We start from the raw sequence: 26,781 nt of genomic DNA on the forward strand, positions 1-26,781 counted from the left end.
ATGCCTAGCAGCGCCGGCTCTTCCCTATTCGCGCACGGAGAGGTCACGGCGCAGTAAAGTTTGGTTTCACAAGCGGGCTTGGACACCAGTGACAAAAGCAAAGTCTTCTAAGTAAGCGAACTCGGGGGTCGGGGAGCACCCGGAAGCCCAGCAAGACACGTTTCCACCGCAGGGAGCGGGGGTGTGTGTGCCCACTCGGTCGTGGAGCCCCTTGCCTCACCCCACCCCCCACAACCGGACCCCGCACCCAGGCGGGGACAGGCTCCGCCGGCAGAAGCGGCGGGAGCCGGGTAGGCCACAAGGAGGAAATGGGACGGGGTGTCGCCAGTGAGGCGGCGGCGGCCGGAGCGGGGCCTCCCTCGCCGGGGAGTGAGAAGGAAGACGGGCCCTCCCCGCCGCAGCTTCCCCCGCCTCAAGAGGCAGCTCCAACTTTCCTCCAAGCGCAGGACGCCGTCTGGGCCGCGCGCGATTCCGAAACTTTGTCCGCCCTCCCGTCGCCCCGGGCCCGCTCCTCCGCTCCGCGCCAGCCCGTAACAGCCCCCACTTCGCCCCGACAGCTGCCGGAGCCCATCCGCCCCCGGGGTCGGCCCGTGTTTACCTCAGGCCGAGGTCGAGGCGCTTGCTCCGGCGGCGGCGGCTCCACTGCAGGTCCCTAGGTCCCCGTCACGACGCCAAGTTCCCCAACATGGACTCCTTAGTCCGCCTGGAGTTGTTCCGGGGGTCGCTGGGGCGCCGGCTCTACCCGCCGGGTCGGGAGGTGCCGACGGAGCAGAGAGCGAACCCGGGGTACGCTGCTCCGCGCGACTTGCGCCACCGCTGCTCCCCCTCCCCCCGCCTTGTCTGGCCTCCTCCCTCCCCTGCCCTTCCCGCGGGTGCCCTCCCCTTTCTTCCCCTCCGCTCCGCTCAGCCGCGCCGCCCCATGTCGGCGCGCTACGGTGACGACTGCGGCGGCGGCGGCTCTCCCTACTTGCTTGTTGGGCCCCCGCGCGCCCTGCTGCAACGCTCAACCAGACCACTGGGGGGCGCTGGCAAACCACCCGTAGCGACCTAAGAACGTGGCGAGCGGAGTGACGTCACGCGGCCTGGGAGGGGGAGGGAGAACCGCGGCGAGTGGCGCGGGCTTCTGGGAAACGTCTTCCGCGCGCTGTCATCCTCCCACCCTGCAGATTGTGCGCAGGCGCCGTGTGTGGGGCGCTGGAGTTGGCGCTCCTCAGGCGGCTGAGCGGGCTTAGCCGCGGTGGACAATGAGGGAGTCCCTCGTGGACCTGGACGTGAGGTGGTTTGCGTGGCATTTGCAACCCTATCTTTATGGTAATCCGACACTGTAGAGTGTTCTTAGGCTGTGTGGCGGTGGATTGAGTTTTCACCCAGCACCGTTGTCCACCTGAAACACACCTGATGGGGAGGCTGAAGTGTCCTTAACTGGGAAGCCCACCTCTTTCTTCCCGCCTGGCGGCTTTTAAAAAAACGCCTAGGGGAGAGGCTTTCCCTGCGGCACGTCGAGCCTACGCTTTTCCCCGTGTCTTAATTACCACAGCAGAAAAATCAAACTTGGTTATGCTGGGCTTAGAGGACTTCCACTCGGTGGTCAGGCAGCGGCGTGATGCTGCGGTACTTGTTCCGGACCTCCGAAGTGGACCCCGTGCGCCTGGTTCATTCCCCGTCCGGTCGTCAGTGCTTTCGTTTTCCTTCGGAAAGACCTTCACGGGCTGTTTTTTCAAAGTCCCTGACTCCTCCACCTCCTAGTGTCTCTTCCGGACAATTTCCGCACGCTCCTGACTGCTCCTCCCGCGCCGGCGGCCACCCCCTCCTCTTCCAGCCGGTCCTTCCTGTCCCCCGCGCACCCCGGGGGGGTGCTAATGGCTCCCGCGGGAGGAAGCTCTGGCCCCGGGCCGCCCGGCCGGCGCGGCTTCCCCCGGGTCTCAGTCTCGGCCAGCCGCGCCGCACGCCCCTTTCCCTGCGGTCCGCCCCGTCCCCTTGCTGTGCACGCGGCGCCCCCCTGAACCACGCTAAGCCTGGCCCAGGATGGCTTGCCTCCCCACGTGGTCGATACCCCGCCGGCAGGCCACGTCTCTGCCGCTGTCGCCCAGACTAGGCTGGTTGCCACGTCCCCTGCTCCCGGTACTGTGCGCGCATCCGGCTCGGTCGGCTCCGAGTCCGCCTGGCTCTGCGAGCTCTGGGGCAGGGTCTCCCCGCGCTCCTAACAGCAGCACCTGGCACCGTGAGCTGTCGTTCAATGAGAACTTGGTCCGCAATTGCGGGGGGAGTATACGAATGGCAGCCTTGGCCCGACTTCAAAGTCTTTGGAGTTTTAACGATGTCTAGTTTTTGATTCGAGGTCTGGGGATTTAGGTGGGCTTTGCGGTGTTCGGAAGGTTTGAGGGAATGATGATCTAGAGGAGTTAAAATGTTGTGGGTTTGTTGTTTTTTTTTTCTGATGGAAGAACAAAATGTTTATGAACGGCCTTTTCCTGTCACTCTCAGAGCAAACAGAATTCCATAAAATAACCAGGTCAACAAGCACGGTGATGAGCCATCCAACCGAAGCAGGGTGTAGCTTTGTCATGTATATACAGGCACACCTTCGCCCTAGAGAGTGCGACTTCCTGGAGCGTCACTTCAGATGGAGACTAATGGGGCAATATTCTTCTGTGGGTATTTTACATGAAAATCTATTTATTTGTTTAAAAAGGATTCCTTCTTAAAATTTAATGAGAGGTCAAATGATAATATCTGCCAATAGAAAACTACAATTTAAAAAAAGGCAGGGACGCCTGGGTGGCTCAGTAATTAAGCATCTGCTTTCAGCGCACATCATGATCCCAGGATCCTGGGATCCAGCCGGAATGGGGTTCCCTGCTCAGCCAGGAGCTTGCTTCTCCCTCTCTTTCTTCTCTACCTGCTCGCCTGCTCGTGTTCCCTCTCTCAATGTCTCTGTCAAGTAAATAAATAAAATATTTTAAAAAGTAATAAAAAATTTAAAAAGCAATAATAGTATATACCATTTCAGCAAAACTGAACAATATAAATCATTTCCCCCCATTGAGGCTATTTCGCCTTTGTTTTATCATTTTATTTTATTTTGCTTTCATCATGATAAATATACTCTTTGATCCCTACCCACCTCCCCTTTGGTAACAATCGGTTTTCTATAGTTAAGAGTCTGTTTCTTGTGTCTTATTTTCTCTTTGCTCTTTTGTTTTCTTAAATGATACATATAAGTGAGATCATATGTTATTTATCTTTCTTATTTCACTTAGTTTTATACTCTCTAGATCTATTCATGTAGCAAATGACAAAATTCTTTTTTATGGCTAAATAATATTCCATTGTATATATAAACCACATTTTCTTTATCTACTCATCTGTTGATGAACACTTGGGTTTTTTCCATAGTTTGGCTATTGTAAATAAGATCCTGCAATAAACATAGAGGTTCATGTATCCCTTTGAATTAGTGTTTTTATATTTTGGGGGTGAATACCCAGTCCTGTGATTACTGGATCATAAGATAATACTATTTTTAATTTTTTGAGGAACCTCTGTACTGAACAATAGGGATTTTTGGATATATTTATTCTCTGGCAGATAATTCATTTTCCACTTTTTTACAGTTGGACTCTGTAGGTATTATGTGAGAATATTTTAAGAGAAAAATGTTTTTAATGCTAATGTACTAGCAGTTTCTACTTTCATGTGCTAGTAGAAAAAAGGGTGGTGGCTTTTAATAGGCCATCTCTTATCTTTCCAGGGAAAAGACTATTTCTGTATGTGCAGCATCCTCCTAGTTACATTTGCATGTGAGGATTTGTTACTGTCTCTGTTGTTTCAATTCTTTATTTATAATATAATAAAGAGATACAGAGTTTTAAATAAATGATGAACTATAAAATGCAGGAGTAAAGATTGCTATACCAACCATCACTGTCAATATTTAAGATTTGATTATAACCATAAATAACACAAATAATACCCTTTGTAAAACAACCTTCAACTGAACGCCCAATTGGCTTATTGGATTAAAATATCCAAATAATATGGTACTTAAAATAGCAAACATGTTGGGGTGCCTGGGTGGCTCAGTGGGTTAAAGCCTTTGCTTTCGGCTTGGGTCATGATCCCAGGGTCCTGGGATGGAGCCCCACATTGGGCTCTCTGCTCAGCAGGGAGCCTGCTTCCTCCTTTCTCTCTCTCTCTCTCTGCCTGCCTCTGCCTACTTGTGATCGCTGTCTGTTAAATAAATAAATAAAATCTTTATTTAAAAAAATCAAACATGTCACATAGCAACAGCAACCCATACTGGCATCTTAAAAAAAAAAAATTGAAGGATAATCAGTGTATTGATTTTGAGGGCTTTATCAGAGATAACTATTATTAATTTAACTGCTATAAGTTGAATACAAAATAATATTGAAATTAAGAGGTGGAATTACTGTGTAGCTGAATTAAGTTGGAAATAAGACTCTCATATGGACTCTCACATGATACTCTTGCAGTTTTTAACAAATTGCCCAATTTTTCAGGTCCTCAGTTTTCATATCCATTACAGTGGAAATTTTATTTTAATGATTTCTGTAGCAGTTTTATAACAGAAGTGTATGAATTCCAAGGGTTTACAGTTTAAGACTCTTACAAGCAAATTATGACCAAATAATTTATCTTTTTAAGGAATGAAAAATACATGCCATAGAGAAAAGTTAGTTTATAGGAATTAAAAAGAAAAAAGCCAATGTTTTATCTCTGTTTTCACAACTGTGAAAAATTTTAATCAAGATGATGTGGATTATTACACAGCCATTTTCTATGTGGAATTAAATTTACTTCAGCACCAATCAGTTGGGTTTCTACTCTCTGGGACATGCTATGAGGTTGTTATAGATAAATGAATAGTGTCTCAGAGACAGTTTAATGGGCACTGATAATTACAAAAACAAAGGAAGAATATAAGTATCATAAAAGGAATAAAAACAAAAGTGCTGGTTGGGAAAGGGGGTGTCAAATGAGAGAGAATACAAAAAGGACCAAGGACAAGTTCATAAAGGAACAAATCTGAACAAAATAGAGTCAGGTACTATTCCATATTAAAAGCTCCAGTTTCTCTCAGGTTGGTTTCCCAACCCCCACAGCACCTCTTACCATTTTTTAACACTCCCGTCAAGTCTCAACTTTACAATTACTCCTGCAGAGCCCCTCAACCCGAACCCAGAAAAAGATCTCACCATAGTCTTTTAACTTTCTTACCTTCTTTCCCTATACCTGCCAATTCTGTCTATAACTATCTATATCCATACACACTTCTTTTCCTCTACCACAAAGGAAGCACTAGCTCTTGTCTTGCTTAATGCTTACTTAGCTTTCTACTTGTGCTGTAGACCTGTTTTTTTTCCAGACTTTGGGATTTACAGACCATTAGTATTTCTACCAGTTCAGGAACTGGCATAGATAGGGCTATTAACTTTTAATCTTGACAAATAATGATATAAATTTTTAAAGTCCTCCCATCTCTTATCACCCTCAATTCCTTTAAAGAAAATGCACTTTCAACACTAAAGAACTAAATTTTTAGGAACTACACTGTTTATTTGTATTTCCCTGTGAAACAGTGAAGCCATCACAGCCCTGGCGCTTTGGGGACTCTGCTCTGAAATGGATCCTCTCCATCCCCTCAGGGTCCACCTGATGGATTACTCTGTCTTCCATCTTTTCAATCTCTGCTTTACTGGAGATTAATTTATCTTTCTTCTCTCCAAATCTAAAAATAGTTTATATTTAAGACTACATCCTCATTTCACTTTCTACTCACTTGTTTAAAAGGTAATAAACATTCCTTTTAACAATTCAGATCACACAGAAGTATAACAGAAAATAAAGAAAAAGATAGTTTTCCTCTCCCCATCCCAATCCTAGATAAAATCAAAGTTAAAAGGTTAATGTTTCTCTCCATATTTTTTCCAATGGTTACAGAAATACATATTAATAGAAATTTTGATTTTTTACAAATAGTAAATTACACCATATATATTTTTCTGCAACTTTTTCTTATTAAAGTTTATAATGGATACTCTTTTCTTGCTCCTTCTGTTAACTAGCTGCACAATATACTGTTAATGTACCATAATTTTTAAGCCATTCCTTTATTGGTAGATAATATAGATTTGTCCAGATTTTATGCCATTATAGACATTGCTAGAATGAGTGTCCTTTGTGCAGTTTCTTTCTATAGACTCAAGTCCTTAACTTGAGATTATTGAGACAAAAGATATGTGCACATTTTGATAGATACTGCCTGGAGAGGATATATATGGATTTTTTTTTTTTTTTTTTGTCTTGTTTGTTTTGATACCCAGCATCCATCTCCTCTTTTTCTGGTAACAGCACCTCATTTTCTTTAGATGAATTACTCATCTATTAAACTACGGGGTTACAAATGATATTGATTCCTCCATTGGCTTCTACATTTGGTCAATGAGAGTAAAATATCACAGAGGTATAATATTCTATAGTTCAGGAATGGGCACATGACTCAATTCAGGGCAATAAGAATTAGATCAAGGACTTTTCTTCTATGCTAAACTTGTTGCTGTAAGGATGTAAGCTCTCTTCATGGAGACTTACAGAAAATGACCTCCACTCAGAGGAAAGCAGAACTAAAACATGGAAAGAAACTAGATTCTAATGATAACATTTCAGTAGATTCCATCTAGCTATGTCTAGATTTTCAGTTATGTGACTCTATAAATAACTTTTGGGGACATGGGGGGGGGTGAGTTGGGTTTTCTATTACTTGTGATCAAAGATGTCTTGAGTAAGACACTGCCAGATTACCTCTAGAATTATTGCAGTTCACATTCCAATCAAAAGGTAGAATGTCTATTTCTCTCTTACCAGGACTGAAGCATGAATCTTACATCTTTGTTGGTGTAATGTGCATTAAATGCTATCTCACTAGTATTTTAATTAGTGTTTCCCTGACTACTAATAGGGCTGAACTTGTTTTCATATATTCTGAGGCTGTGCATAGCCTTATCATGTTGTTTTATGTTTGTCTTCTTTTTCTGAACTTTTTATAGGATCTTTTTTATGTTAGAGCTCTTAACTCCTGGTGTCCCATATATGTAGATACTATTTTTTTCATAATCATCTTTTGACTTTGCTCATAGTGGCTTTTGTCATAAGAAGGTTTTAGTTTTTATATTGCCAAACCTATCCATTCACTCTTAAACCCACAACAATTAGGCTTATTTCATCACCACGCCTCTGAAACTCCTCCTGGAAAAAAATCACCAGTGACCTCATACTGACCAAGTGTGATGAACTCTTTATAGTCCTCAGCAAGCAGTTGTTGTCTTCTATTGACTGCCTACTGTGTACCAGGCTTTGTGCTGGGCACTGGTGGTATAAATAAGATATTGTTCTTGCCCTTAAAGAGTTTACAATTTATTGCAACAGTCAACCAAATGAACATATTTCAGTATGTAATTGATGCTGATGTTGAGTTTGTGTTTTAGGCTGAATTGTGTCCCCCCCGCCCCCAGAATTCATGTGTTTTAAGTCCTAATTCCCAACATCTCAGAGTGTAATTGTATTTGAAACAAGGTCTTGAAAGAGGGAATTAATTTAAAATAAGTTCTTTAGGGTAGGCCCTAATCCAATATGACTGGTATCCTTATAACAAGGGGAGATTAGCACATAGACATGTGTGTACACAGAGGGTAAACCAGGCAAACACAGGAGAATATGGCCATCTACAAGTCTAGGAAAAAGACCTCAGAAGAAACAATACTGCCAACCTCTTAATCTCAGAATTCTAGCCTCCAGAACTGTGAGGAAACAGATTTCTCTTGTTTAAGCACAGTCTGTGGTACTTTGTTATGGCGGTCCTAGCAAATGAATATGGGTTGTCTCTACAATATTCCTTCCATACCTCCCCCATGTGGTTATAGAAGGCAAAGATTAAAACATACCAACAATTCCAGGAAGGAACTCTGATTACTTTAAAGCACTCAGGGTAATCCCACATCTCTTGTCACAGCAAGTGGTTTAGGAAACCCAGACTTTGACCAATTTGTATCTGTGAACCTTGAATTGCTAGTGACTCTGAGAAAGATTTTTCCTTATTCTTTAAATAAAGCTGCTAAAAACCTGCTCTTTCCATTTGGATGGTGAGGGTTGTGAATATAAACCCTGGAATTACTGCAGTTACTGTCATTGTGAACAAAGCTGGCTTTAGAGTAATGCTGATTCTCTCTAAGGCAGAGCAGAGAAGGAGCAAAACTGGGTCCTTGACATCATTAAGCCACTGAATCAAATCAATCCTGACACCTGCCCAGTTATGTGAGCCAATAAGTCCCCTTTCTTATTTAAGTAACTTTTAGTTTTTAAAAAACTCACAATACAAAAGGTCTTAACAGTTATTAGATCACAGGGAAGGGAATCTGTCACAGATTGAATTCCCCACAACTATACTTTGACACGGAGATTCAGATGCAGAAATTTCCTTGGGTATTGCTCTTGGGATCCAACTCTGGAATGAGTAAAGGAAGTAAGATTGGACAGAGGAAGAAGTTAAACTATGATGCAGTCCAGCAAAGGTATCAGCCTTTCCTGCAGAGAGCTCTGAAGACTTTATGCTACCTCAATTACCAGTAATTTGGGCAGAACCCAGAAATGTAAGGAAGCCTTCTTAAGCCAAAGGTAAGTTCTGGAGTAGGGTTCATTTGAAAGCTATCAGCCTCCAACACTTCTAGCAGCTGTGGAATGACTTTGGTTCTGGATGGGGAGATCTCTGCAAGTCAAATCTCTGCTCACTTAGAGGTATTACCCTCTTTCAGGGCCACTCTTAAGTAGCTGCCTGTGGCACTTGGACATTGGGACTGCCACTTTTAGGTACCCCACATCCTAGGGTACCAATGGAAGATGGGAAGGCCAGGCCAAGCATGAGAAATAAAATCTTTATTGGACCCAAACAAGGAGTCCTTGGGTCTTGAGGAACTCATTGTATTTATCAGTTGTCTTTTCTTCTTGGCCTGTTTCTGTTATCTCATGAGCTATTATTTCTTCCCATAATGGAACTTGACCTTCTCCTTTCTCTTTTCCTGTAGGGTGGCCATCATGGCCTGTACTTCCAGGAAACATTGCAAGCCAGGTGCCCAGGTATGCAAACTCCTGAGTGGGCTTCAGATGCACAACCTTGGGGGGCAGTAAAAACCACCATTCACTTTTTCTTCTTATGAGGGTGGGGGACAGGAGCAGGAGTGAGATCCCATCAGATACCATGAGGCTATCCAAGGTGGCTGGGTCTTACTTGGTCTTGAGCAGCAAAATGCCTTGTACCATTCTGCAAAAAGATACAGCTAGGGACCCAGAAATAACAGGGGACTGGAAGTGGTAGAGCTCACAGGATGAGTTGGTGTTCATGCATTTGTGGAAGAAGACCAGGTACAGCAACTTGTTTCAGTAGAAATTGCCAGAAATGTGGATGCCCTCACAACTTCTGCCTGGCAGTACTTCTTAGCCATGATGCTCACCTGACAACACAAGAGATGGCCTTGGCTATCCATGTACTGTGACTAACCCCAACACCATCTTTGGTATCTGCCTAGAAAAGACCAGTAACTATTCAACAAAAGATATTTAAGACTCCATTGCAGATGACATGACCTCATTCCAGAACCTAAGGGATTTGTGTTGTGATTGTCCCACTGGGACTTGCCATAAACTTTTAAATTTATATAGAGATAAGAAAGTTCAAATATACAAGGAGAAATCAATAATCGTCATGAAGCTCATCATTAGAGACAATCTTGTCATCAGCATCCTAGTGAGTATCTCTTCGTACCATTTCCCATATATTTACATAAATAAAACTATCCATGTGATTGCTGTTTTACAACCTGCTCTTTGATTCAGTAATATATCAGTGAATCTAGATATACATCATCCTAGATATACATCATTCCATGCATATTTAGATATACAGACATCATTTGGATACATCATAATTTAACCAGCTTGCTGTAAACAATGAGTTCTTAACTGGATGGTACCGCCCTCTAGAGTATGTTTTGTGTCTAGAGTATACTTTGTGTCTAAAGTATTCACGTTTTGAAATACATATTATTTTTGTTACAAATTGCTTTCCTTTTATTTCTCTTTGGTATTACAATTAGGTATATTTTGTTTATCTATGACTTCCATTTTAGAACTGTAGAGGAAGTGTTAACAACGTATTTATTATAAGAAGGGAACTGAGTTGGCTAGGATTGAGAAGAATTGCTTATAGATAGACACACAGTGTTTTCTTTTTTTCCAATTTTCAATATTACAAAGCATGCTTTAATGCATTCATCCTTTGGAGTAGGTTTGCCACATTAAAGGTACACATGTTTAAAATTTTAAAAAATTTGACACATTGCACCAATTTACACATACACCAACAGGGCATGAGAGTGCCAGTTCCCTCATACACTACTTACCAGCAGGAGTGTGATCCGGATGTCTATCCCATTGCTCTTCACATAAAGGCTAGATAAAATTTTCTTGAAACTCATGTTATGCTCTAGGATAAGTCTAGAGTCTTCTTCATGATTCTGAAAGTTCCAGGAATTTACTTTATTCCCAGTTACATCTGGTTCTAATTTCTGACTTAACTAATTTCTCTTTCTCTTCTATGTTTTTTTTTTTTTTTTAGTTAACAACTATTTTGAGATACACTAATCACACCATACAATTTGCCCATTTAAAGTGCACAGTACAATGGTTTTTGATATATTCAGAGTTATGCAAGAATCCTTGCCATAAATTTTTTTGCTTTTGAAGATTTTATTTATTTTAGAGAGAAAGCACACGCGCCAGAGATGGAGGCGGAAGGAGATGGAAGGGTTGGGAGGGCGCGATGGAGAGAGAAACCCAAGCAGACTCCAAGGTGAGCATGGAGCCTCATGTGGGGCTCAATCCCAGGACCCTGAGATCATGACCCAAGCCAAAAGCAAGAGCTGATCACTCAACTGACAGAGCCACCCAGGTCCTTCCTTCAGAATCAGTGTTTTAAGAGCATTATTCTCATCATCTGCTCCCCAAATCCTATACCCATGAGCAGTCACTCCTTATCCCCCAGCCCTAGGCAACTACTTTATGTCTCTATGGACTTGCCAATTCTGGATAGTTTATATAAATGGAATAATATATATGCAGGCTTTTCTGACTGGTTTTCACTTAGCATAATGTTTTCAAGGTTCCTTCATGTTCTAGCATGTAACAGTACTTCTTTTTTTATTCTTCTTTAATTTATTTTGTTGAGTAATAGTCTGTCATATAGATATACCACATTTTATTTATCTATTCATCAATTGATGGGCATTTTGGTTGTATTCACTTTTTGGCTATTATGAATGATAGTGTTATGAATATTCATGTACAAATTTTTATGTGAACATATGTTTTTATTTCTCTTAAGTATATACTTATAAGTGGAATTGCTAGGTCCATATGGTAACTCTGTTTAACCATTTGAAGAACTGCCAAACTCTTTTCCAAAGAAGCTGCACCATTTTATATTCCCATCAGTAATGTATGAGGATTCCAATTTCTCTGCACACTCAGTAAACATGGAACTTTCTGTGTTTTTTATTACAGCCATCCTATTAAATATGAATTTGTATCTCATTGTGATTTTAATTTGCCTTTCCCTGGTAGCTAATGAGGTTGGACATCTTTTCGTGTGTTAATTTGTCTATATATCTTTGGAGAAGTGTCCATTCAAATCATTCACCCATTTTTTTTTTTTTTTTTTTTTTAAGTAGGCTCCACACCCAGCATGGAGCCCAGTGCAGGGCTTGAACTCAGGACCCTGAGATCAAGACCTGAGCTGAGATCAGGAGTTAGACACTTAACTGACTGAGCCACTCAGGTACTCCTCATTTGCTCATTTTTAATTGGGCTATTTTTATTATTGAGCCGTAAATTCTTTATATACTCTAGATACAAGTCCTTTATCATATATTTGCTTTGTAAATCTTTTTCCCACTCTATGAATTATCTTCACTTTGGTATTCTTTGAAGAATGAATTTTTAAATTTTGATGATGTTGAATTTATCTATTTTTATTGTTGTTACTTGTGATTTGGTTACGTATCTAATAAACTAGTTGCCCATTCCAACATCACCAAGATATATGCCTATATTTGCTTGTAAGAGTTTAGTAGTTTTAGCTCATACATTTAGACCTTTGATCCATTAATTTTTTATGTGTATATGCATAAATTTTGTGTATATACAACTTCAGTCTTTTGCATATGGATATCCAGTTGTCCCAACATCATTTGCTGAAAAGACTTCCTTTCTTCATTAAAATGTCATGACATCCTTCTTGAAAATCTATTGACCACAAATATGAAGGTTTATTTCTAGACTCCTCAATTGTATTACGTTGATCTTTATGTCTGTCCTATCCCAGTTGATCTTTTGTCTTGATTACAAGTAGCTTAGTGGTAAGTTTTGAAATTGGAAAATATGGGTCTTTGTTCTTTTTCAACATTGTTTTGGTTATTCTGAGTCCCTTGGATTTTCTTGTGAATTTTAGGATCAACTTGTCAATTTCTGCAAAAAAAAAAAAAATGCTACTGGTATTTTGATAGTGATCAGACTGAATCTGTAGATCAGTTTGGGGATTATTGCCCTCTTAACAATATTAAGTTTTCCAGTCCAGTGCATGACATGTCTTTCCATTTATTTACTTCTTTAATTTTTTTCAACAGTGTGTAGTTTTCAGAGTATAGGTTTTCCTTTCTTTTTTTTTTCTTTTGGTTAAATTTATACCTGTTTTATTCTTTTTTGATGCTTTTACAAATGAAATTGTTTTCTTTCATTTTTCAGTTTCTTCACTACAGGTGTGTAGAAATAAAATTGATTTTTGTATTGATCATGTTTCCTGACATTTTGCTAAAATTTTAGTTCTAATAGTTTTTTGGTGGATTCCTTAGGATTTTCTGCATACAATATCATGTCATTTGTGAATAGAAGTAGTTTTACTTCTTCCTTTCAAATATGGGCTTGTATTTCCTTTTCTTGCCTCATTGTCCTTGCTAGAATAGAATCTCCAGGACAGTGTTGAATAAAAGTGGTAAGAGCTGGGGCACTGGGTGGCTGAGTGGGTTAAAGCCTCTGCCTTCAGCTCGGGTCATGATCCCAGGATCCTGGGATGGAGCCCCACATCCCGCATCGGGCTCTCTGCTCAGCGGGGAGCCTGCTTCCTCCTCTCTCTCTCTGCCTGACTCTCTGCCTACTTGTGATCTCTGTCTGTCAAATAAATAAAATCTTTAAAAAAAAAAGTGGTAAGAGCTGACATCCTTGTCTTGTCCTGGATCTTAGGGGGGAAACCGTTCAGTCTTTCATCATTAAGTATGATGTTAACTATGAGTTTTCATAGAAGTCCTTTACATTAATGAAGTTCCTTTCTATCTATGAACTAAGTTTGTTGAGTGATTTTATCATACATTGGACTTTGTCAAATACTTTTTCTGAATCTGTTTAAGACTTTCCCCTTTATTCTAGTGATAAGGTATATGAATTGATTTTTTGGTTACACCTTACATTTCTGAATAAATTCCATGTGGTCATGGTGTACAATCCTTTTTATATGTTGCTTTATTCAGTTTACTAATTCATATCTATATTTTGCAGTTTATTCTTTATCAATGTCCAGGTATTAACCCAAATATGGGGCATGGCTGCTTCTCCTTGATTTTTTCCCAAAAACCATTGTAGTGATCATATCTCAGTTTTTCTGGTACCTAGAATCTGAACTCTATGAGTCTTGGTAAGAGTCAAAGTCCATTTCTCACTATAGGAATTACACAAGTCACTTTTGCAGCCTCTCTTGGTACTATGCAGAGGCATATGATCAGTCAGAAACACTTTATATTTAATTTAGGATATAATGACACTAATAGTATGGCTAAATTCTCTCACTCTTCCTCTCTTTTTCTGCACACTGTTAAATGTTTCCATGCCAGAACCAGGTTTGGACATGAGTTTGTTGTTTTTACCAGTTGCTTAGTCCCAAGCCTAATTCCCTAGCTCTCCGAGTCCTTGGGTGAGCTGCCCAGCATCCTTCTATTGAATCCCTTTATGATTAATTCAACCAGAGTTTACTTTTATAAACAGCAACTAGTATCTTTGCCAGATATAGGCAAGGCTTTGCTGATACTTGACTTGAACTACTAATTTAGGAGATAATGTTAGATATTGCATCAAAGAACCATACAGGAAATAATTCAATATCAAATATTTGGCTTCTCTTTTTAATTTTTTAAAAATATTTATTTATCTGAGTGAGCAAGAGAGAGAGTGAGCACAAGCAGGGGGAAGGGCAGAGGCAAAGGGAGAAGCAGACTCCCTGCTGAGCAGGAAGCCCGATATGTGATCTCACCACCCCAGGATCATGACCTAAGCCAAAGGTAGATGCTTAACCTACTGAGCCCCCCAGGTGCCTCTTACTTCTCCTTTTTAAAAAAGAACCTTGACTGAGGTGGCTGGATGGCTTAGTCACTTGAGTGTCCAACTCTTGGTTTTGGCTCAGATCATGATCTCAGGGTTGTGAGATAGAACCCCACATGGATTCCATCTCAGCAGGGGGTCTGCTGGAGATTCTTTCCCTCCCCTCTCTCCTTCCCCCACTCATGCATGCTCCCTCTCTAAGAAAACTAAATAAATCTTTTAAAAAATAATAAAAATAAGTAAAAAGGAACCTTGGCCATCTCTCCTAACACAAGCTCTAGCTTTCCACAGGTGCTTTATTTCATTCTCTTTCTTTTTTCTTCTCTCCACCCCATCCAAAATTCCTGTTCATTTTTTAAGTAAAGAGACTTACCCAATTCTGCTTTCTCTTGCCAATCCCAAATAAGTTATCAAGATCTTTCTGTAGGTAAAGATAGCTCTTTCCCTAAAGCAAACTAGTCACATAATTTTTTCCAGTCCACCACATTTGATATTCCATGTTGTTTTGTCATAACCAATCCAACAACTAACAAAGGATATCACACTTGTAAAAATTTGCATTCATCAGATTATTCCTTTTTTTTTTTTTTTTTTTTAAAGAATGAGGGCTTGTGGGTGTGTGCCAGTGGTCCAGTGGTGGTGGAGGAGTAGAAGGAAAGGGAGAGAGAGAACCTTAAGCAGGCTCCACACTCAGTGGGGAACCTGACATGGGGCTCAATCTCACAACCCTGAAATCATGACCTAGGCTGAAATCAAGAGCCTGAAGTTTAACCAACTGAGCCATCCAGGTGCCCCTGGATTATTCCGTTTTTTAAAAAAAATAATTGGAGGGGTACCTGGGTGGCTCAGTGGGGTAAGCCTCTGCCTTCGGCTCAGGTCATGGTCCCAGGGTCCTGAGATCAAGCCTCCAATCAGGCTCTCTGCTCAGCGGGTAGCCTGCTTCCCCCCCTCTCTCTGCCTGCCTCTCTGCCTACTTGTGATCTCTGTCTGCCAAATAAATGAATAAAATCTTAAAAATAATAATAATAATTGGAGACCAGGATTTCTTTTGGAAATTGCCTGTAATTTTACTCTTTTTTCCCTATTGAAATATTTGTCTTTTTCTTGTTGTTTTGTAAATTTTTTTAAGCTCTTTATATACAGGGACTATTAGTATATGATCATATTTGTTGCAAATACTTTCCCCTGGTTGTTATTTGTCATCATCATTGTTCACGATGAAACCCTGTTTGTCTTACCAAGTAGAAATTTTGGTTTTACTGTTTAGGAATTAAAATCTTGCAGGCTTTTCTTTTGTGGCTTCTAGATTTTTGTCATGCTTAGAAAAGCTTCTCCTAATCACTGCCTCTTGCTCCAACATCATAGAAACATTTACCTTTTTTTCTCCATCCACAATTCATTAAAAATTAAGAAATCAATGGTCAGATTTATAAAATGACTTGCCCATGGTCATACAACTAATTAAAGTTAGGAATAGTCTGCAGAAAAGATGGCAGTACTTCTCAAACAGTCCTAAAGAGTAGTACTTTGTTTAATTTAAAAACTTTTTTTAATGTTAAGTGAGATTTTCACCCTTTAAAAATTCTGGCAATTTTCCAGAATCTCTTTTAGGAAATAAAAAGAAAATACTCTTTTAAACACTGATAATCCAAAAGACACAGTGGGATTTAATAGACAAATATATACTCACCCTTGAGAAATTCCTTTATTAAAACATATGGGGAAATAACATATAGGAAAATTTGCATCAGTTTAATAAACCAGCCACTTAAGTCTTATTTTCCTAAAGCTATCTTATAATAGTTAGAGCCAACAGAAGATAGACTTTTAATTAAAAAAAAAAAACCAAAAAATGACGATATTCTTTCTTAAAATGATGTTTGGCATATAAAAATCATTTACACACTAATTTTCAGCAGTACTTTTGTCAGCTTCATAAATTACTATTTTACTATTTATCAGAATCTTATATCTTATATTCATATTTTTAACAAGGGTATTTGGACAGCTCTCAAGCCAACAGAATGTTAACATGCAATAGATACATGTCTTCTGAATTTACTATATGAGTTCCACTGATTTTTACTTTCTCTCTAGATTTATTTTTAAAATAATAGAACAAATCCATGAGATAAAGCCATTCTCAGAAGGATCTAATAATATGTAGATAAACAATAATTGGCTATTTTCCAAAATAAACCTTTTCTTAGGTGAATTTAGTTTCAAAGTAATTTAGTCTTTATGCTTTCTATAACAATAAAAACTTTTATTTTTTTAAAAAGATTTTATTTATTTATTTGACAGACAGAGATCACACGTAGGCAGAGAGGCAGGCAGAGAGAGAGGGGAAGCAGGCTCCCCGCTGAGCAGAGAGCCTGATGCAGGGCTCGATCCCAGGACCCTGAGACCATGACCTGAGCCGAAGTCAGAGGCTTAACCCACTGATCCACCCAGGCGCCCCAAACCTTTATTTTATTTTATTTATTTGAGAGAGAGAGAGAGTGAGCGCACAAGCTGGGGGAGGGGCAGACTCCCCACTGAGTGGGGAGCCCTATGCATGGCTCAATCCCAAGACCCTGCCATCATGACCTGGACCAGAGACAGACACTTAACCAACTGAGCTACTCAGGTGCCCAACAATAAAAAGTTTTAAAGACAGTCTTCACTTTGATTAAGCTTTAACATCCATGAAACATCTTCAAAACCTTCCTCACTGGAATGTTCCTTCTAACAATTATGACGAACAGTCAACAACAGTGAAGCAATCTGGAATACAGAGCAGGAATGGGCAACAATCACCATCTAACTAACAGAATATTTTTTTCGTTTATGCATGTTTTCTTTCAATATTTCTTCATGGTACACATAGCACATAGTTACAAATCCAGTGTTTATAGTTTTATTTTCTTGTTACCGTTATGTCATAAAACTTGTATTATTACCATTTGATTGACAGGAATTAAATTACCACAATATTCCTATGAGGATGTTTCCCAATTTAATTATTGTTTTTCTTTCCAGCTACTAGAATATTTCAATTATGTCTCTGTTGTTTATATTACATGTACTTTAAAAAGGATTTGAGGCTGTATAAAAGCAAAACATAGATAATTGAAACAGAAATAAGGAAATCTTTGTAGGGGTATCTGGGTGGCCGAGTTGGGTTGGCTTCTCACTCTTGATTTCTGCTGAGGTCTTGGGGTTGTGAGATCAAGCCCCGCATCGGGCTCTGCACTCAGCATGGAGTCTGCTTGAGAGTCTCTCTCCTTCTCCCTTTGCCCCTCCCCCAACTTGCATGTGCTTTCTCTCTTTAAAATAAATAAAATCTTAAGAAAATAGAAAGATTAATGAAGTGTTTAATAAATAAATATGCTAAAAATCTATATTATTTAATGAAGTAGCTCTAAGTTTCATTCCAGAGTATACTTTCAAACAACTGTTAAAATAAGTCAACCTAGATAGAAGAGTATGAGCCTACAGGTACGTAAGTGTGAATATACAAACATTTGGGAGTGAATTTTTTACAGAAATATTCACTTCCAGCTGCTTTAAAAGATGAAGCTTCTTCATTTTGTTTAGTACTGTCTCAATCATATTTTTTCATTTTGGTAATCCTATCCTTGTAAAATGAATTGAGAAGTGTTCCCTTATTCTCTAATTAATTTTTGAAAGTTTTGTATAATATTAGTATTGTTTCTTCCTTAAGCATTTCATAAAATTCACCAGTGAATCCATATTAGCCTGGCATTTTCTTTGAATGAAGATTATAAATAATAGATATTTCTTTTTCTTTGGTGTCAAATTTGGTAAGTTGAATTTCTTAAGGAATCTGTCCATTTTGGCTAAGTTGTTGAAATTGTTGGCAGATTATTACTCAAAGTATTCTCTTACTTTCCTTCTGTTATCTGTAAAGTTTGTAATGAGGACCCCTCTTTCATGCCTGATATTAATAGTTTGTGTCGCCTTTCTATCTTGATCAGGATAGCTAGGACTTTAGTGATTTAGTTGATCTTTTCAAAGAACAGCATTTGCCTCTATGAATTTTCTCTGTTTTCTATTTTACTGATTTTTGCTTATTGTTTTTTCCTTATTTCTACTTTAGGTTTCATTTGCTCTTAAAAAACAAAAAAACAAACAAAAACGCTTTTAAGGATGCCTGCATGGCTCATTTGGCTAAGCATCTGCCTTCAGCTGAGGTCATGTTCCTGGGGTCCTGGGATCCCACGTTGGGTTCCTTGCTCAGCAGGAAGTCTGCTTCTCCCTCTGCCCTGCTGCTCCCCCTGCTTGTGCTCTTTCTCTCTGACAATTAAATAAAATCTTCATGAAAAAAAAATAAACTTTTAAAGAGGGATCCTCAGGTCATTGATTTTAATTTCTCTCTCTTCTCAAAGATTTTATTTACTTATTGAGAGAGAGAGAGCACAAGTGCATGAGCAGGGGGAGGGACCAAGAAAGAGGGAGGGAGAGACTCTCAAGCAGATTCCCTCCTAAGTGTGGAGCCTGATGCAGGGCTCTATCTCACAGTGCTGAGATCATGACCTGAGCTGAAATCAAGAGTTGGATGCTCAGCCGACTGAGCCATTTAGGCACCCCTAAACTTCTCTTCTAATGTAAACATTTTAAAGCTATAAACTTCACCCTGAGCACAGCTTTAGCTGCATCCCACAAATTTTGATATATTGTGTTTTGATTTTTATTCAGTTCTAAATATGTTCTGATTTCTTTTGTCATTTCCCTTTGACCCATGTAATTATAAGGGTGTTATTTTATTTCCAAATATTTGAAAATTTTCTTTAAAAACATACATATCTTGGGGCACCTGGGTGGCTCAGTGTTAAGGTTAAGCCTCTGCCTTCGGCGTAGGTCATGATCTCAGGGTTTTGGGATCGAGCCCTGCATTAGGTTCTCTGTAGGAAGCCTACTTCCCCCTCTCTCTGCCTGCCTCTCTGCCTGCCTCTCTGCCTACTTGTAATCTCTGTCTGTCAAATAAATAAATAAAATCTTTAAAAAAAATACATATCTTACTATTATTGATTCCCAGTTTAATTTCACTATTTTCCAAGAGTATAACTCATGTGATGTCAATCATACAGCATTTATTGAGACATTTTTTATAGCCAAGTATATTTGTCTGTCTTGATAAAAAGTACCAGGTGCACTTGAAAAGAACATCTGTTCTGCAGTTGCTGGGTGTAATGTTCTGTATTAGGTCAGATAATTGATCACGTTGTTTAGGTCATCCATGTTATTACTGATATTTTACCTGTTTATTCATAAATTGGTAAGAGAGAGATATTAATACCTCCAAATGTATTTATGGTAATGTGATTCTCTTTCTTTAATTTTGTCATTTTTGCTTCATGAATTTGAAGCTTGATTACTGAATGGGTATACAATTAAGATTATTATGTCTTCCTGTGAATTGGCCCTTTTCCATGAGTATGAAATGTCCCCTTTGTTTCTGGAAATACTGTTTGAAGCTATTCAACACACTAATTTCATCTTTCTTATACTTAAAATTTTCATGGGCTTTTTTTCCCATTTACTTTCAACTCATCTGTATATTTATATTTAAAGCATCTTATTTGACAGACAGAGATCACAGTAGACAGAGAGGCAGGCAGAGAGAGAGAGGGAAGCAGGCTCCCCGCCGAGCAGAAAGCCCGATGCGGGACTCGATCCCAGGACCCTGAGATCATGACCCGAGCCAAAGGCAGCAGCTCAACCCACTGAGCCACCCAGGTGCCCCTATATTTAAAGCATCTTATACAGACTGTATGATTGGGTCTTCCTTTATATAAAAATCTAATCTGATAATCTTTGTCTTGACTTGGATTGTTTAATCAATTAACATATAATACAATTACTAATGTGATTGGATTTAGGTCTACTATTTTATTATTTTCTTTACTGTTTATCCTCCTCATTTTTGGTTCTTCTTTCTCTTTTCTTGATTTATTTTGGATTATTCAGTTATTTTTTTTAAAACTTCACTTTATCTAGTGTTTTAAAAAATTTTATCTAGACTAGACTTTGTCTAGTTTTTTTTAGTTACCTTTTTGCATTTTTTAGTAGTTGCTTTAGGGATTACAATATATACCTTTAGTTTTTCACAGTTCACCTTGAATTAATAGTATATCCCTCCACATAAAATGTAAAAACTTTTCAGTTGTATTGGTCCATTTTCATGCCCCTACTATCCTTCTGGCTATAATTGTCATGTGTTATATTTACTTCTATTAAAAATTTCATAAGAAAATGTTATAGTTTTGGCTTTTATTTGTCCTATGTGTTTTAAAGAAATTAAGAGGAAAATAGCCCTTTCTATTTATCCAGATATTTAGCATTTCTAATGATCTTTATTCTTTCCTAAAGATCTAAGATTACCTCATGCCATTTTTCTTCGGTTTAAAAAACTTCCTTCAGAATTTCTTATATTGAAAATCTGATGGAGATAAATTTTCCAAGCTATCTTTTATCTGTGTTCTTATTTTGCATTCATTCTTGAAGGGAATTTTCACTGGATAAAGATTTCAGGTTTGTTGAGTTTTTTATTGTTAGCACTTTGACTGTGTTGTTCCAGTACCTTTGGCTTCCATTGTTTCTGATGAGAAGTCAGCCATTTGGGGTACCTGGGTAGTTGAGTCAATTAAGCATCTGTCTCTTGATTTTGGCTCAGGTCATCAGCTCAAGGTCATGAGATTGAGCCCTGCATCAGGCTCCATGCTTGGCGGGAAGTCTGCTTATGATTCTCTCTCTTCTTCTCCTTCTGCCCATTCCCTCACTCTCTCTGTCTCTAAAATAAATAAATTCTAAAAAGTTAGCCATTAACCATATCTTCTGTATGTTAGTTACCATTTTTTTCTTATTGCTTTCAAGATTTCTCTTTATCTTTTGTTTTCATCAGTTTGACTAGGATATGCCTAGTTATTATTTTCCTCATATTTATTATCCTAGGGATTTGCCGAATTTCTTGTATCTGTATTTTTTATTATACTGACAAATCAAGTACATTTTCAGACATTTTTTCAAATTTTTTTTCTGCTTCTTCCTCTTCTAATTTTCCTTCTGTAACTTTATTTTCTTAAATTTTGGACCTTTGGTATTGTTACACAGGTTCATGAATATCTGTTTATTTTCTTTCTGTCATTCTTTCTCTATTTTTCAGATTGGGGCAGTTCTATTGGCTTATTTTCAAGTTAACTGATTCTTTCTCTTGTTATCACCATTCTGCTGTTAAGATCATCCAGTAAATTTTTTGTTTTAGTTATTGTTTTTTTTGTGTGGGGGGGTAGTTTTTGTTTGGTTCTTTTCATAATTTTTCTCTTCTGAGCCTTTCTATTTTTAATTTATTACAGTGTATTTTTCTTTACCTCATTAAGCATAGTTATAATAGCTTGATTAAGTGCTTGTCTGCTGGCTTCAGTCTGCTAATACTAACATCTGAGTCATCTTTAGATTAGCCTCCATTTATTATCTTTTCTTTGAAAGATAATCACAGTTTCCTGATCCTTTATATGTCTTATAATTTTGGATTGTATCTTGAATATTTTGAATTTAATGTTGTGGAGATTTTGTTTTCCATTTTAGTCCTCCAAAGAGTGCTCATCTTTTTGTTTGAGCATGCAATTTACAGCAAAATCTTTTTGGTGACAGCTCAAATTTCAGTGTAGTTCTTTTGTACCTGAGCTATTTGCTGTGTGTTTGTAGTTCAAGGGTCAGCTGGAAACTTGGTTATATTTTGGAAACAAAATTTAGGGATCTCTCTTTGGTTCTTTCTTTTCTAAGGTTCCACTCTCACCTTATAATGATGCAGGTTGCCCTGAACTCTGTATTTTCGGTTTTCAGGCCAGAAAGACTACAGATTATTGGAGCTCTGCATAGTGCCACCACTTTGGCCTGACCTCAGGCTAAACTGTCTTCCACACAAAAATGTGAAATGCCTTGTGTCACTCTCGTCTCCCAGTTTTTCAATTTTCCTCCCAAAACTACCTGTTGTTTTTTACTTTCTCTCCAGAATCTTCAAGTAATTTTTGTATATTGTCCAATGTTTATCTGTTATCTGTAGAAGAATTAGTGTTTTAGGAGCTAACTCAGTCATCTAATTCTCCATTTAATTTTTTTTCTTTTGAAAAGATTTTTTTAAATTCTCTTAAGTGACCTCGGCAAACTGCAAAAGAAAAGTTACTCCCCTTTTTCTTTACAAGTCAACTCCCACCCACTTGAAATATCTATTATTAAAAAGATAGTCTATCTCCCTTCTTACCAATCTCTAAACTCACACACACAGTTATATTAAATTATAAAGGATTTTTCCTTTTAAAAAAGGACTCAAACTGTACTTGTTACTATGTAAATTTATTAGTGTGTCTTTTTTTTTTTTAAGATTTTTTATTTATTTATTTGACAGAGAGAGATCACAAGTAGGTAGAGAGGCAGGCAGAGAGAGAGAGAGAGAGAGAGAGAGAGAGAGAAGCAGTCTCCCTGCTGAGCAGAGAGCCTGATGCAGGGCTCGATCCCAGGACCCTGAGACCATGACCCGAGCCGAAAGCAGAGGCTTAACCCACTGAGCCACACAGGTGCCCCTCTTAGTGTATCTTGAACAGATTTTTGGGTTAACATATACACATCTGACACATTTTCAAAAACTTGAAAAGTGTAGATTTGTGACTATCCATACAGAATATTAGCAAATAATGTCTTGAAGGTAAAAGTAACATTTCTCATCAGTTCTTGTGAGCTCAGATCCCAGCCCCTGTCTGGATTAGTAGAGAAGAAGAAACAACAATCTCAATACTGATTGTAGAATCCTTCTAGGTTAAAGAAGACTGGGGTTTTGGGACACCTGGGTGGCTCAGTTGGTTAAGTGTCTGCCTTCAGCTCAGGTCATGATCCTATGGGATTGAGTCCCATATTGGGGTCTTTGCTCATCATGGAACATGCTTCTCCCCCTGCCCCTCCTCCCCTCATGCATACTCTTTCTCTTTCTCTCTCTGGCAAATAAATAAATAAGTAAATAAATAAGTAAGTAAGTAAATAACTTGAGTTTAAGAAGACGACTGGGGTTTTCTTGGAGGATTAGAATCACTACAGATGGAAATTGTATAGTGTCTTCCTCATGCAAAGAGAATTTACTGAGACTATTATATAAATAATCAGAGCAAAACCAGAAGAGAATTTTACATTATTAAAACAATGGACGAAGCACTTTCTATGATAACACTCTAAAGCTTTATGTAACTGATCTCTTTTCCTTGGGTGGTGGGGTCATTAGAGTCAACGGAGAGTAGTTCCAGGGTAAAAAAGGAAACTAAGAATAATAGGACTGGATTTTTTTTTTAAGTCAGGTGATTTTATAGCCATTTATGGACTCCTTAGCTGACAATTATAAGTTTATCTTATGCCTATCTAATCATGTTGTCACATGAAGAACTCAAGGAATAAATTTTACTAAATCTAACATCATTTGAGATCTTTATAATACATTTAGCTTATTTTTTCTTGTGATCATATAAAGTTTTAGCGCTTTTCCAGAGATATGAAATCTTTTTCCTGAAAGATCTCTCTGTATCAGTTTGTTTAAACACAATGCCAGGCATTCATTCTGGGTATTATATTCCAAATACAAATATGTGTTTTGACTATTGTAAATAATGCTGCAATGAATGTAGAGGTGCAGATATCTCTCCAAAATGGTAAATTCATTTCCTTCAGATATATACCCAGTAGAAGAAATGATGAATCATAAGATAGTTCTATTTTTAATGTTTTGAGGAATTTCAATACTGTTCTCCACAGTGGCTGAAACGCAATTGCGATTGCATAAAAAACTCAACACTTTCATTCCTTCTCTCTTTATGTTTCTGATGTCACAATATATCTCTTTTGTATTGTGTATTTATTAAGAATGTATTGTAGCTATATGTATTTTAATTTTTTATTAGTTTAATGTTCTTCGCTTTTACCTCTTTTTAAAAAAGATTGTATTTATTTATTTGTCAGAGAGCACAAACAGAGGGAACAGCTGAAGCAGAGGAAGAAGCAGATTCCCCACTGAGCAGAGAGCCCAATGTGGGGCTCAATCCGTTTTATTAGAGTTAAATGGTTAACACACCACTGTAATAAAGTATTCTGAATTTGATTAAATCTTTACCTTTACCCATGTGTTGTATATTTTCACGTGTTTTTTATGGTACTAATTAATGTCCTTTCATTTCAGCTTGAAAAACTCCTTTCAGCATTTCTTGTAAGGCAGTTCTAGTGGTGATAAACTTCCTCATGTTTATGAGCTTCACAAACTTGGATGCCCAAATCTCTCCCCTGATTTGGAAAGTTCTCAGCCATTATTCCTTTAAATAAGTTTTCTGCCCACATCTCTTTCTTGGACCTTAGTAATTCACAGATTAGGTCTTTCAATGTTATCCGATCAATCGCATATGATTTCTTTCTTTCTTCATTTTTTTTTCTTTATTCTCCTCTGGATAATATAAAGGTCCCATCTTCTTTTTTTTTTTAATATAATTTTTTATTTTTTATAAACATATATTTTTATCCCCAGGGGTACAGGTCTGTGAATCACCAGGTTTACACACTTCACAGCACTCACCAAAACACATACCCTCCCCAATGTCCATAATCCCACCCCCTTCTCCCAAACCCCCTCCCCCCAGCAACCCTCAGTTTGTTTTGTGAGATTAAGAGTCACTTGTGGTTTGTCTCCCTCCCAATCCCATCTTCTTTCATTTATTCTTCTCGTACCCACTTAAGCCCCCAAGTTGCATCACCACTTCCTCATATCAGGGAGATCATATGATAGTTGTCTTTCTCTGCTTGACTTATTTCGCTAAGCATGATATGCTCTAGTTCCATCCATGTTGTCGCAAATGGCAAGATTTCATTTCTTTTGATGGCTGCATAGTATTCCATTGTGTATATATACCACATCTTCTTGATCCATTCATCTGTTGATGGAAGGTCCCATCTTCTGAATCAGATTTTTTTCTTCTATTTCATTCATTCTGATGTTGATGTAATCTATTGCATTTTTTCATTTCATTCATTATATTAATCAGATCCAGAATTTCTGTTTTGCTCTTTTTATTTATATCTCTTTGCTAAAATTTTTATTTTATTCATGTATTCCTTTCCCAATTTCATTGAATTCTCTCTTTGTTTTCTTGTAGCTAATTGAGATTTCTTAAAACAGCCATTTTGAATTCTTTTTTGGGTAAATCTTTATTGGGTAGATCTCCATGTCTTTGGTGTTGGTGACAATGATTTTTATGATCATTTGATTGTGTCATGTTTTCTTGATTTTTCATGTTCTTTGATGTCTTGCATTGTTCTCTTCACACACTTCCTTCTGTCTTTGCTGGGTGACTTTGGGAGAGAAATATCTTCCATCAGCGTTGCTACAGATTCTGAGGCTTTCTCAGATCTTTTACAGATATGTCTGTTGAACATTTCTTACTTCATCTTGTGGCAGAATTCTTAAGTTTCTTTGCTTTCTCTCAGTCCTGCAACATACCTTTATGCCAATAGACTACCTTTGCTTTCTAAGGACACTGCTAAAGCTCAAATTTGTGGTCTCTCTTTGACTCATGGATTCAGTCTGGCGTTCTGTATATATTCTGTATATATTCACTGTATATATTCACTGACTCTGAGAGTGCATGTAGGGAACCAGCCACAGAGTGGGGTACGTGGGTGAGACAGATTGAGTGCTAGGGATACCTGTGTGCCACTGGAGTGATTTCTAGGCAGTGTCCCCAAGAGCTTCTGGGCAAGCTCCTTGATGGAGTTCATGACGCTGTTAGTGGGATCCATGTCCCTTTAATGCCATTAGAGAGTTCTATCTGCTGCCCTTCTAGGATCCTTCTACCTGCCAGCTGTGCAGCTCAAGACTCAATACTGCTTTGGGTGGGGTGAGAGAGATATGGACCTCTCTGGGGGCTCCCACACAGTCACACACACTCACTTTCCCCTGCGGGAGAAATCACAAGCCGATTACTTCTCTCTTGACCCTGGGCTGTGCCACCTCAGATGAAGGGTGGTACGAGTAAAGTCACTTTTTCTTACTCTCTCCAGGGTATCCAAACTTGTATTTTTTTTTTGTTGTTGTTGTTCCAGCAGTGTGCTAGAACTTCTCTGCTAGACTCCTGGACTTTCACAAAGGCTCTGCAGGCATTATCTAAGACAGTGTTCTTGACCGGCTTCCAGACCACAGTCAAGAAGGACTGGAACTGCTTTATGGACCAGCAGAAGGGCCACAGTCAAGACTACTGA

At 38.8% G+C, this 26,781-nt stretch overlaps 3 protein-coding genes across 10 annotated transcripts in view; 2 read left to right on the top strand and 1 right to left on the bottom strand.

Moving 5' to 3' along the window:
- Positions 1 to 1,322, bottom strand: part of SCAF11 (SR-related CTD associated factor 11) — a 76,356-nt gene extending 75,034 nt beyond the window's left edge. For 2 of the 8 annotated variants that reach the window (XM_082742301.1, XM_082742297.1), the window contains exon 1: positions 599 to 1,322. The gene's annotated coding sequence lies outside the window, so the exon portion shown is untranslated. The remainder of the gene's footprint in view (positions 1 to 598) is intronic. The other 6 variants (XM_082742302.1, XM_082742300.1, XM_082742306.1 and 3 more) reach the window with 4 other exon arrangements.
- Positions 1 to 1,943, top strand: LOC309870295 (uncharacterized protein; the record flags this gene model as incomplete). Its single annotated transcript, XM_082742462.1, has 3 exons — positions 1 to 53; positions 442 to 1,324; positions 1,476 to 1,943. The coding sequence occupies 2 exons, from the start codon at positions 1 to 3 to the stop codon at positions 1,049 to 1,051; spliced, it is 663 nt and encodes a 220-aa protein (XP_082598588.1). The 3' UTR covers positions 1,052 to 1,324; positions 1,476 to 1,943.
- LOC309870296 (uncharacterized protein) lies at positions 1,195 to 26,781 on the top strand (the record flags this gene model as incomplete). The annotated part of the gene is made up of 4 exons (XM_082742463.1): positions 1,195 to 1,276; positions 9,102 to 9,153; positions 10,835 to 10,942; positions 26,626 to 26,781. Exons 1-4 carry the CDS (start codon positions 1,245 to 1,247, stop codon positions 26,779 to 26,781), a joined length of 348 nt encoding a protein of 115 aa, XP_082598589.1. The 5' UTR covers positions 1,195 to 1,244.

This window comes from Mustela nivalis (genome assembly GCF_964662115.1).
Source record: "Mustela nivalis genome assembly, chromosome: 7".
NCBI classification, from domain to species: Eukaryota; Metazoa; Chordata; class Mammalia; order Carnivora; family Mustelidae; genus Mustela; species Mustela nivalis.